General features: G+C 47.4%; 2 protein-coding genes across 4 annotated transcripts in view; both read left to right on the top strand.

The window, feature by feature from the left end:
- Nucleotides 1-777: 777 nt before the first annotated feature.
- edc3 (enhancer of mRNA decapping 3 homolog (S. cerevisiae)) lies at nt 778-5,584 on the top strand. Of its 2 annotated transcripts, none has more exons than XM_076170362.1 (7): nt 778-915; nt 1,169-1,334; nt 1,781-2,004; nt 2,088-2,429; nt 2,520-2,673; nt 2,772-2,989; nt 3,086-5,584. In XM_076170362.1, the coding sequence occupies exons 2-7, from the start codon at nt 1,171-1,173 to the stop codon at nt 3,418-3,420; spliced, it is 1,437 nt and encodes a 478-aa protein (XP_076026477.1). In that variant the 5' UTR covers nt 778-915; nt 1,169-1,170; the 3' UTR covers nt 3,421-5,584. The 2 variants fall into 2 exon arrangements, with proteins under 2 accessions (XP_076026477.1, XP_076026484.1); XM_076170369.1 differs by having other exon boundaries at nt 1,781-1,968.
- Nucleotides 5,585-5,704: 120 nt separating this feature from the next.
- LOC143016183 (tyrosine-protein kinase CSK-like) overlaps nt 5,705-9,878 on the top strand; it is a 9,322-nt gene continuing 5,148 nt past the window's right edge. Inside the window, exon 1 of one of the 2 annotated variants that reach the window (XM_076170390.1) lies at nt 5,705-6,150. The gene's annotated coding sequence lies outside the window, so the exon portion shown is untranslated. The remainder of the gene's footprint in view (nt 6,151-9,878) is intronic. The other variant, XM_076170380.1, reaches the window with a different exon arrangement.

The following is a 9,878-nucleotide window of genomic DNA, read 5'->3' on the forward strand; positions in this document are numbered from 1 at the left end:
TAATCATGTAAACAAAACTGTAAAAGCATCAACAGGGGTTCATAAACGTTGCTGTCAGGTTGTTTGTCTTTGTAGAAGCTCTGAGCACCAAAAGATGAAGATGAGATGAAGAGTATTTCATATAGTTGACATTATTTTGAAATCTATAATTTAGTTATTTAATATGAGACACCGTTGTTGTAACTTTTCAAGTTTTGGATGAGATCAGTGTTGTAACTCTGTTAGTTTAGATGACATCAATATTGTAACTTGTTGGTTGGCGCCCCACACATTTGATCATTTATTTCAGTCTATCTTTAAAGCATTGAACATTGGAATCATGTCAGAAAGTACAGCTGCAAGTACACTTGACTGGTAAGAAGCATTTGTCAATCAGTTGCATCCAAGCTTGTGTTTTGAACTTGTATTACTGACATTTTATGAAATACAATAGTAAATGAGGCACAGTTTATTATGACCCTGCACAAAAGAAGGGCTTATGAATGTATACAGAGAAAAGACACTTTATTTGAGCATCAGCGAGAGGTCATGAGCTGTCAGATGGCTGCAGACTACAGCTCAGCGTGAAATACTACATGCTCCTGATTAAATCCAGAGTTATAATTAGTCCCCTGCACAGACACAAAGCTGGAAAATGTATCTACTTACTTCTTATATATCTATTATAGAAATAAACCCAGAATGTTGAAGCTTATGCTGTTCTGTCCCCGTTTGGTTTAAAAATGCTGTAAATGAGAACAGTACCGTTTTATTCTGAAATTTACCGGAAGCCGGAACTAGCGCGAGGCCAGCAGCAGCAGCTTTTTGGAACCTGTGAGAAGCTAAGAAGCTAGCGCGGCTACTTTCCTATTAACGCGGCGCTCACGCTGTTCACTCACTAACTCAAAGATTCCACCTCGCGTCCATTTGTAACAGGTAAAGCACGCAGCGCAGTGAAATTCTCACACAAAAGTGCGCAACTGTTAACGTAATTAACGAAAGACTAACTTAGCTAGGCCGAAGCTAACGAGAGTTTCACACCAAGTATTTGCTAACGCGAGCAGTAGCTTTTGTTTAGAGCTCGCGGAGATCATGTCCACTCTTAAGCGCTTGTTGTTGTGACGCAGCAGAAAAACGAATTAAATCAATTTTGACGCTTTTCCCAACTTCTCTTCTTGCTATTGCTCAGACATGGCTGCGGATTGGCTGGGCTGCCTGGTGTCAATTAACTGTGGGCCGACGCTGGGAGTGTATCAGGGAGAAGTGTCCTCAGTGGACCAGAACAGCCAGACCATCGCCCTCAAGCTGCCTTTCCACAATGGAGTCAAGTGCCCGGTGCCCGAGGTCACGTTCAGGTAGAGTTCACTGTAACAACATGGCTACAGTCACATCACAGGACAGGCCACAAGGGTTGATGGGTCACATTCAGGTCTGTGTCTGAATGGAGCAGCTCTGCACACAGGGGTTATTATGGGGATGTTCCTTTATATCTCTAACACATTTATAATATCATTGTCTCTCCCCCGCAGTGATTTGATCTAAAATTGAGAAGATTCATGAGATCATAAGAAAGCCACATGTCTTCGAAGTGGATTGAGATTAAATATAAATCTGATCTAGAACCACACACACACACACACACAGCCTAAGTCTGATCAGAGAAAATCAGTTCTTTGTCACATGTTAGTCACAACATCAGATCGGCGCCACATCAGTCTATAATGTGAATGTAGCACATTTGATTTCTGCATATCAGGCTGATTAGTTACAGAAGACTTACATGTTGTGTTCCTTTCTTCAGTGCCATGGACATTAAGGATCTTAAGTTCTTGGACTGCAGTGGAAGGGTCGGGAACAGTTCGTCTGCATCTACAAAGGTCAGCAGTGCTGCAGTTCAGGTCCCAAAGGGTGACCCCAGGTCTGTGGACAAGGTGAGCTCGCCCCAGCACTGCTCCAAAAGCCACGGAGACCGTCACCTGGAAGTCCCAGGTCAGCCCAAAGGATTCAGACGGAGACATAACTCCTGTAAGTCTAACACTGCTGGATGAGTTGAAGCAAATATTCCATTTGCTGATTGTTAGAGCTTCTGTGTTTTGTTGTTCCATCAGGGTCATCGAGTAGTCGAGGTGCAAACCAAGTCACTCCAAAAAAAAACGGGGTGAAGAACGGCAACAGCCACATGAAGCACAGAGACGATGAGTGTTTCGGGGACAACGTGGACGAGGAGCTAGACACCGACTTTGATTTTGAAGGAAACTTGGCTCTCTTCGACAAAGCCGCCGTGTTCTCAGAGATCGACACGTCACGGAGCAACGGAGCCAGATCGCGCGGAACCCCGCAAGAGCAGACGCCCTCACGCTACCGCCACGACGAAAACATCCTAGAGGCCAAACCTGTGGTGTACAGACAGATCACCGTGTCACAGCCCGGCTCCAAAGAGTACTGCACAGGTACGAGTCACTGCAGCGGTTACATCATGGAACAAATGAGGTGAAGTGAAGTTAACCTTTCTTATTGTGTTATTCCTTTATGAAATGCAGACTCTGGCCTCGTTGTACCCAGTGTGACCTACGAGTTACACAAGCGTCTGTTGATGGTTGCGGAGCGCCACGGACTGTCGCTGGAGCGGAGGCTGGAGATGACGGGGGTGTGTGCCAGTCAGATGGCTCTCACATTGCTGGGGGGGCCCAACAGGTAAGCTGAGGGAACTACAACGCTTGTGTGTAAAGCTTTAGATGTATCATCGTGTATATATTGCTCAATTATTAATTTCTTCGTCCTTTTCCTTCCAGACTGACCCCCAAGAACGTGCACCAGCGCCCCACGGTGGCTCTGCTCTGCGGCCCTCATGTTCAGGGCGCTCAGGGCATCAGCTGCGGTCGTCACCTGGCCAATCACGAAGTAGAGGTCATCTTGTTTCTGCCAAACTTTGTCAAGATGCTCGACGCCGTCACGAACGAGCTCACACTCTTCAGCAAGACTGGAGGCAAACAAGTGTCAAATATCAAAGGTAGGTCGGATGTCTCAGCGTGTTTCAGATTCATCGTTCTGTAGGTCATCAGATGATATTTGTTGATCACGTCTGTGCTTCTCTCCGCCCCCACAGACCTCCCAGACACCCCGGTGGACCTCATCATAAACTGCCTGGACTGCCACGAGAACACATTCCTGATGGACCAGCCTTGGTACCGAGCGGCGGCGGACTGGGCCAATCAGAACCGAGCCCCCGTGCTGAGCATCGATCCCCCGGTGAGCGGCCAGGGGCTGGCGGTGGAGGCCAAGTGGTCTCTGTCCCTCTGCCTCCCCCTCCCCCTGGCCGAGGGCGCCGGCAGAGTGTACCTGTGCGACATCGGCGTCCCTCGCCAGGTGTTCCAGGAAGTGGGGATCAAGTACCTCTCTCCCTTTGGGTGCAAGTTTGTCATCCCCCTGCACTCAGCATGATGGGACTCAGCAATGCTTTTAACCTTTTTTTTTTTTTTTTTTGGAGCCTTTCCATTAAACACTTTCAGCTCTTTTTACAACCCATCTGTTTTTTCCAAGTCAGCAACATGGAATGGGATTATTCCCGTCATGAGGGACCATCGTTTCAGTTTAACGTTTCTACAAGGAGGAAGAGGAGGAGAGAGGGAAGCTCACTCTGTTGGTTATGGCCTTTAGAGGCTGCAGGACTTAAGGAGATACTATTGTATTTACACCAGTTTACACGATGTTTCAAAGATGGGGAAATTCAAAAATGTAATTGAAATATAGAAAAGTTTCACAGCATTAAGTGGAGAACGACCTCACACACTCAACCTGCCATTGTGTGTGTGTGAGGTGTGATCCAGTTACACACAGTGTTGTTACAGTCAGACCTCCACCTGACTCAGTTTAGTTTTGGCTTTTTTTTAATCCAGACAGGAAGTCCATCGACGTAAACATGGAAGATTTGGCATTTATATGAATAATGAGATGTTCTGAAGATAACAAAGGAGCCACAGTTCAATGTGGCCGCTCCTGGACAGAAGCCAGGGATCTACACTTTGTTTCTTTTCTTTGTTTGTTTAGTGAAATACTGACCATGATGATCATTTCTCCAGTGCGACACTTTGGTTCCCAGGTGTCGGTTAACGTTCCAGCCGAGAGTGTGTGTGTGACTCGGGTTTAGATGTACAGCAGCATTTTGGTGAATGATTTGTGAGTTGATAATCATAGAAATGTAGCATTTTCCAAAGGATAAATGCTCTGCTGGGGATTGAAAGGCATTTTGAGTGAATCCTCTTATTCCCCACACACACACACACACACACACACACACACAAGAGACAGATAGAGATGTGAAGCACTCGACCCTGCTTGAGCCAATGATTCTGGGTCTGTGACGTGTGTGTGTGTGTCTGCTTTTATTTGACCTTTTTTAAACTTTTCTTTTCATGGACCCTTCCACTGTTACACATCTCTCATGTCAGGTGTTTTGGCCTGGGTGTGTGTGGAGGTGGAGTCAGACCTGATGATGCCTCAGTGAGTCTTTACGTCTCTGCAGCTGATCTGTTTTTATCTTTTTTCTTTTTAAACCTGTTTTTTGGGCAGGTCAAAATGTCTGACGTGAGAATCGTCTGGGAGGCGTGTCTTATGTCTGTTAGTCCGTTGCTGGTGACGACCAGAAAACTCAACAATTAGCATTAGGGAGCAGCTGGCGTCTCTGTGCTGCTGTGTGAGGCCTGACAGGACCGAAGCTGTCTGCACTTTCACTCTCTCCCTCAGCAACACAGAACCAGAACCAGAGCTCCTTCTCGATCAAGGCGACACTAATTTCAAGTTTGATTTCATTTTGAACTGAAGCGACATTTGAAACAGCTTCAGGTCCTCACTGAGCTTTACTCTGCAGGCTCTGAATCAGGAGTTAAGGACAGTTTGAACAAACCCACGCCTGCACAGATGATCCATGCCATCATCTCTGCCTGCGTGCTCCATGCAAACCTCTCAGGAGCTCTGATGTGTGTGTGTGTGTCTGTCTGTGTGTGTGTACTTAGCTGCACTTAGTTCATGCCCTGGGTATGTGAATGACGTCTAAGGACAAAGGTGTTCTTCTGTTCCAAACATTCCACTGGCCTGATGTGCGAATCACATCTGTCGAGACAAGTCCGGATTGAAAACATCAGCAAGTCTTAGCGAATAGAATCGACTGAATAATAGTTTTTGGCCGCCAGGGGGCCTTGACGCCACATGTTGCTGGGTTCGTTACCGCCTCAGTTTGCCAGTATGTCAGCAGTTACTTTCTTTCTAATGAATAGTTGATGTTCTTTGCGTTGTTTGAGCGGAGCTGATGTGCTGATCTGACACTGAGTGTAAACAGGATGTGCCTGAGCGCTCAGGTGACGACACGTTAGTCTTTATTTACAGCGCCTCAGTGTGTGTGTGTGGACGTTTCAGACATGTCCGCGGTTCAGTTTCATCGCACTGAGAAGCTAATTTACCTGAAACAGACCGAGGTGCGTCATCGTTACAGTATTGTGCAAATTACTACAATCTTGTCAATCTGCCAATAACAAATAAAAACTAAAATATCCACCGCTCTGGATGTTTGTGCGCATATTTCCTCCTCTTCTTCTTCTTCTTCTTCGCTCCACAGCTTTGTCAGAATTGTATGAAGAGATATTTTTAAACCCGGAGCTGGCGTGTCGTTAGTGCGCATGCGCGCTGGAGATCAAGGTGGGGCAAAGAAAAAAACTTGTAATGTTTGTGACGGGGAAGAGGAGAGAGAAGCTGAATCTGCCCCGGAGTTTCTGTCACGTTCATCTGGATCCTGCGTGGATCAGCGCCGCTCACACACTGATCACTTCACCCCGCACACACACACACGCGCGCGCAACACAGCACAACAACTGAACTGGAAACGCGCCGGAATCTTCTAGTCAAATCTATAGAGACTACAGGACGAGTTGGCTGATCGATCGAGGCTCATTTCTGGTCGAGTTGGCGAGAAGACACCTTAAACAGATTTCACTTCCTCACTCTTTGTTGTTTGTTCTTTTCGGCGCTTTGGCATCAACCTCCGCTCGTCAGTTCGGTCGAATGGGGCTCAGGCCGGTGAGGAGCAGATGAAGACGGAAGTCGGACGGCGGCAGAATCAGCTGTTATCGATCCAAACCCCTCTGCGGACAGGTGAGACCCCCAGATCACTGCTGCCAGGTAAACACGGGGATGATCCTCTCTCATGCTGCATGTTAGAGTGTGTTAGTCACTTTGTGTTGATGCGCAAACAGACAGAGAGACATTTCTGTGCGTTTAATGCAGTCAGGAGACATTTAGAGGCGTTTTCGATCATATTTCAACTAATTTAGGCTTTAAAATTAAGTTGTTTTCATTCGGGATGGAGGTGCAGCAGCTTCACACACACTCAGGTTCACACGTTATGATTTAATATACAGAATTATATCCCCTCAATCACACACACACATACGCGGAAAAGGAGAACCGGCCCGGAGACTGTGACCTTTGCTTGCTTGTTGTTGTTGTGTCTGTGTAGTTACAAAGGGAACACATCTTTCATAAAATAGCACTTCTAGGAATTTGCGACTTCTTTCTCCTCGATTTTATGACTTTTTTTTATTTAGCACGTCATTCCCGGAAACAATTAAGCAATGCATCGGGGTTTAAGGTCCACAGTGGAAGAGTAAACACACGAGCAAAGAAAGCTGCGTTTGTCCCAGAGAGGAACTGAGGACCCGAGTGGATCAGGCTCAGGGTGACGTTTCCCTCCAGGCTGACAGGAATCCCCTCAGCATCTAACCCCCTAACCCTGAGAACACACCGCTGAAGCTGAAGCTGTGTGTGTGCGCGAGTGTGTGTGCGCGTGCGTGTGTTGTTCGTTCAATCTGCAAAGAAGAAAGAGGCTGCTAACCACGCAGCCTTAGTGAAACCACAGGTGTAACTGCAGTAATGCGTCATGCATGACTGCACCGGCCCAGCAGAATCCACTGCATGTTATTGTGCAACAGCAAAGCAGATGAGGCTATCTGTGCTGTGCCTCGCTTTGCATTCACTTCTCCATGTGCTGCCGTCCATCCCTCTCCGTTTCAAGTCCCTCATTGTGTAGTTTTGACATTTCTTAGCTGTAAAATGCAAAGTGTGAACGGCAATTTAAAAGGCTTTTTCCCCCACAGCAGCGACCATTGATTCAGTCTTCCTGTTCCACTGAATAAGGCCCCGTCTCCTCATGTCTATGTGAGTGCCCAGCCATCATAAACAGTGTGTTACCTCCTTATTTACCTCTTTTTTTTTTATAGCCACGTAGGCAAAAGTATTGGTCAGTAAAGTGAAATGCAACAATGGCGCGTTCTGCTCAGCCTGCTGCCGGACGCCTACTTCCTCTCCTACAGACACAGTCGCCTCAGTGAGCAGGGCTGCGGCGCTCGTGTCCAGCTGTTGTCCTGGAGGCAGAGTTGATTTCCTCCTCTGTGGCTCCACAACAACATCTGCAAGCTCTCAGGCTCAGCTGGTTGATCTCTTGGCGCTCTGTCTTTCGCTCTCTTTCCCCTCGATCTCCTCTCAGCGGGTCTATTCAAGCACCTACAGCGTTAAAGCACGGCCAATATGGTTTTCTTGATTCCATTGCCTGTCTGTCTGCCTGTCTGTCTCTCTCTACTTGGCCCTGCCGCCCCTGCTGCTGCTGTAATAGTGATGATAACAAGGCAGCGACATCCAAGCAAGCGGCGAGCACGTTTGAGTCCGGAGGGTCAGGATGAGAGCTGGGCTGTCCAGGCTCCCCCGCCATGCGTCCTTAGAGGAGTGACGCGGGGGCACATGGACAGACAGACGCAGGTCTTACGGGGCCGTTAGTGAACCCTGAGGCTGAGAGCAGAGCCGGCTGTGAGGTGTTGCCTGTCTTTGGTTTGGAGGAACACCTGAAGAGAGTAGAAGGTGAGGGAGAGACGCCAAACCCTCCTCACACACACACACACACACACACACACGGCTCATGAGAACCTTTTAACTACAGGTTTTCTCTCCCAGATGGATGAAGGCGAAGGCGTGGCAGATTTTCTCCATGCCAAAGAAGATATTTCTGCATGCCTGTCCTGTCTTGCTTTGTCTGCTTGCTGCTGATGTGATCGGTTTAGACTTAAAGAGACTTGCACAAGACAGACTTGGATGTGGATCGACCGGTTTGCAGTGAACAAAAGCCTTCTAATGGCCGACAAATATGTAGGTTGAGGCTGTAACAGCTGTATGTCCTATGTCGGCGTGATATCACACCCCTCTCTCATTTTAAAGGGTATGTGTGGAGGACAAGTTTGCACACTTCACAGAAGAACGTGTCGTGATGACTGTTGCCATGGTCGCTGGTTTCCTGCTGTGCATAACCTGCCATTGCTGATAACATCGGGCCGTTTGATGGAATGATTCACCGCTTGCAAATTCTGCAGTTGTGTATATTTAGGTTTAATACAGAAGGGACTCAAACGGCGTTGACCTACAAACCGCTGACGGGACAGATTGATTATGATGGACTTCTCAGTGTGACAGGGGTCATTACAAAACTCAGGGGGTCGTTAGAAAGCAAGAGCGCCTGACAATGAGGGCCTTGTTCTGGTGTGTGGTTCGGTGCACAGCAGAGCCCTCTGGAAGTGGCAGTGTGACACCATGACAGACTGGGTTCTGTCCAGTTCGCTGGCCGGGCTGCTGCTGGGCTGCATTCACTGTCCCAACGGAGAGGAATTAAAAAATGTCCTCGTGCCAGCCTCGGCTCAGTCCATCCATTCTTCGTTTGATGAGATCACTCGCTCCCTCTGCGAGCGCTTTGCCCCGATATTTCCTGTCCACTTCACTCAGATTGGGAGAGCTTAACTTCGTTCAAAGCATCACTTTATTTCGACCAAATTGTGTGATTAGTAGGCTAAGAGAGAAAGAAACAACAATAGCAACAATAATATCTTTCTGATCTCTGTCACTATTATTAAAGAGACTGTAAACCTACTGGAACTCCCTGCTGATCTGTACACGAACCTCAGGACCCCAAGCTAACCAACCAACCAAAGTGTGGGACTGGTTTACAGAGACATTATGTCCAAATGACATCACTGACTGTGTTTTTTGTAGTATTTTGTTGTATTTGTCACTCTCCAGGTCTGCAGTCGTCCCACAGTCTGTAGAATGACCTGCATAGAGCCATGAGCCACATGGAAAAGCCTCTGAAAGCTGCTCTACATGCAGTAATCCTTTAAGTTTATGCTGATATGTTATGTAATATTGCTGCCTGTGCAACGTCGACCTTTCCAACTGCTGCAGAGCCACCACAAGATACAGACCTTTTGAATCAACGGCAAACATCACCAAAAATCACATAAAGACGGTTTCAATGACCTAGTTTGGACTTCATTTCCCCCCACTAAAATCATTCCATGTTGTGAAATGGCCGTTGTCGTACCACTTTAAATGTCAGAGAGTATCGGGGGAACAGGGGGTCCCTGGTGTGGGACGAGTGTGGGAAATGTGTCCGTCTGTCCAGGGGGACAGCTGCAGTGTTCCACATTGTCAGACTGAGTGATGGCTTCTCTTCTTCACTGGCTTGCGTTTCAGCGTTCCGCATGTAAACCTCACAGGCGACCTGTCGGATAGATTTACTGTTGCGACAGTGGAGGAAACAAGCTTATAAGGGGAAGTAACATTAGAGCCATATCAGTAAGATTGTCTGTATGTCATATTTTTTATGTTTCAACCCCGCCCTTAATATTAAACTCATCTAAATCTGGATACAGGAAGTGCACTGGATAGTAATGGCCATGTGAGAGATGCGTTTGGAGGAAGTGACCTCATGCTATAAGGCAATTTAGTATAAGCAGATCATTGCAGAGTTCTTCCCTGCTGGGCCGGGTGCCACCTCTTCATGGGAACCGATACAGGAAGGGAGGAAGTGG

The sequence above is a fragment of the Genypterus blacodes genome, unplaced genomic scaffold, assembly GCF_046128005.1.
Source record: "Genypterus blacodes isolate CSIRO-AG114 ecotype Tasmania unplaced genomic scaffold, CSIRO-AGI_Gbla_v1 ptg000015l_1, whole genome shotgun sequence".
Taxonomy (NCBI): domain Eukaryota; kingdom Metazoa; phylum Chordata; class Actinopteri; order Ophidiiformes; family Ophidiidae; genus Genypterus; species Genypterus blacodes.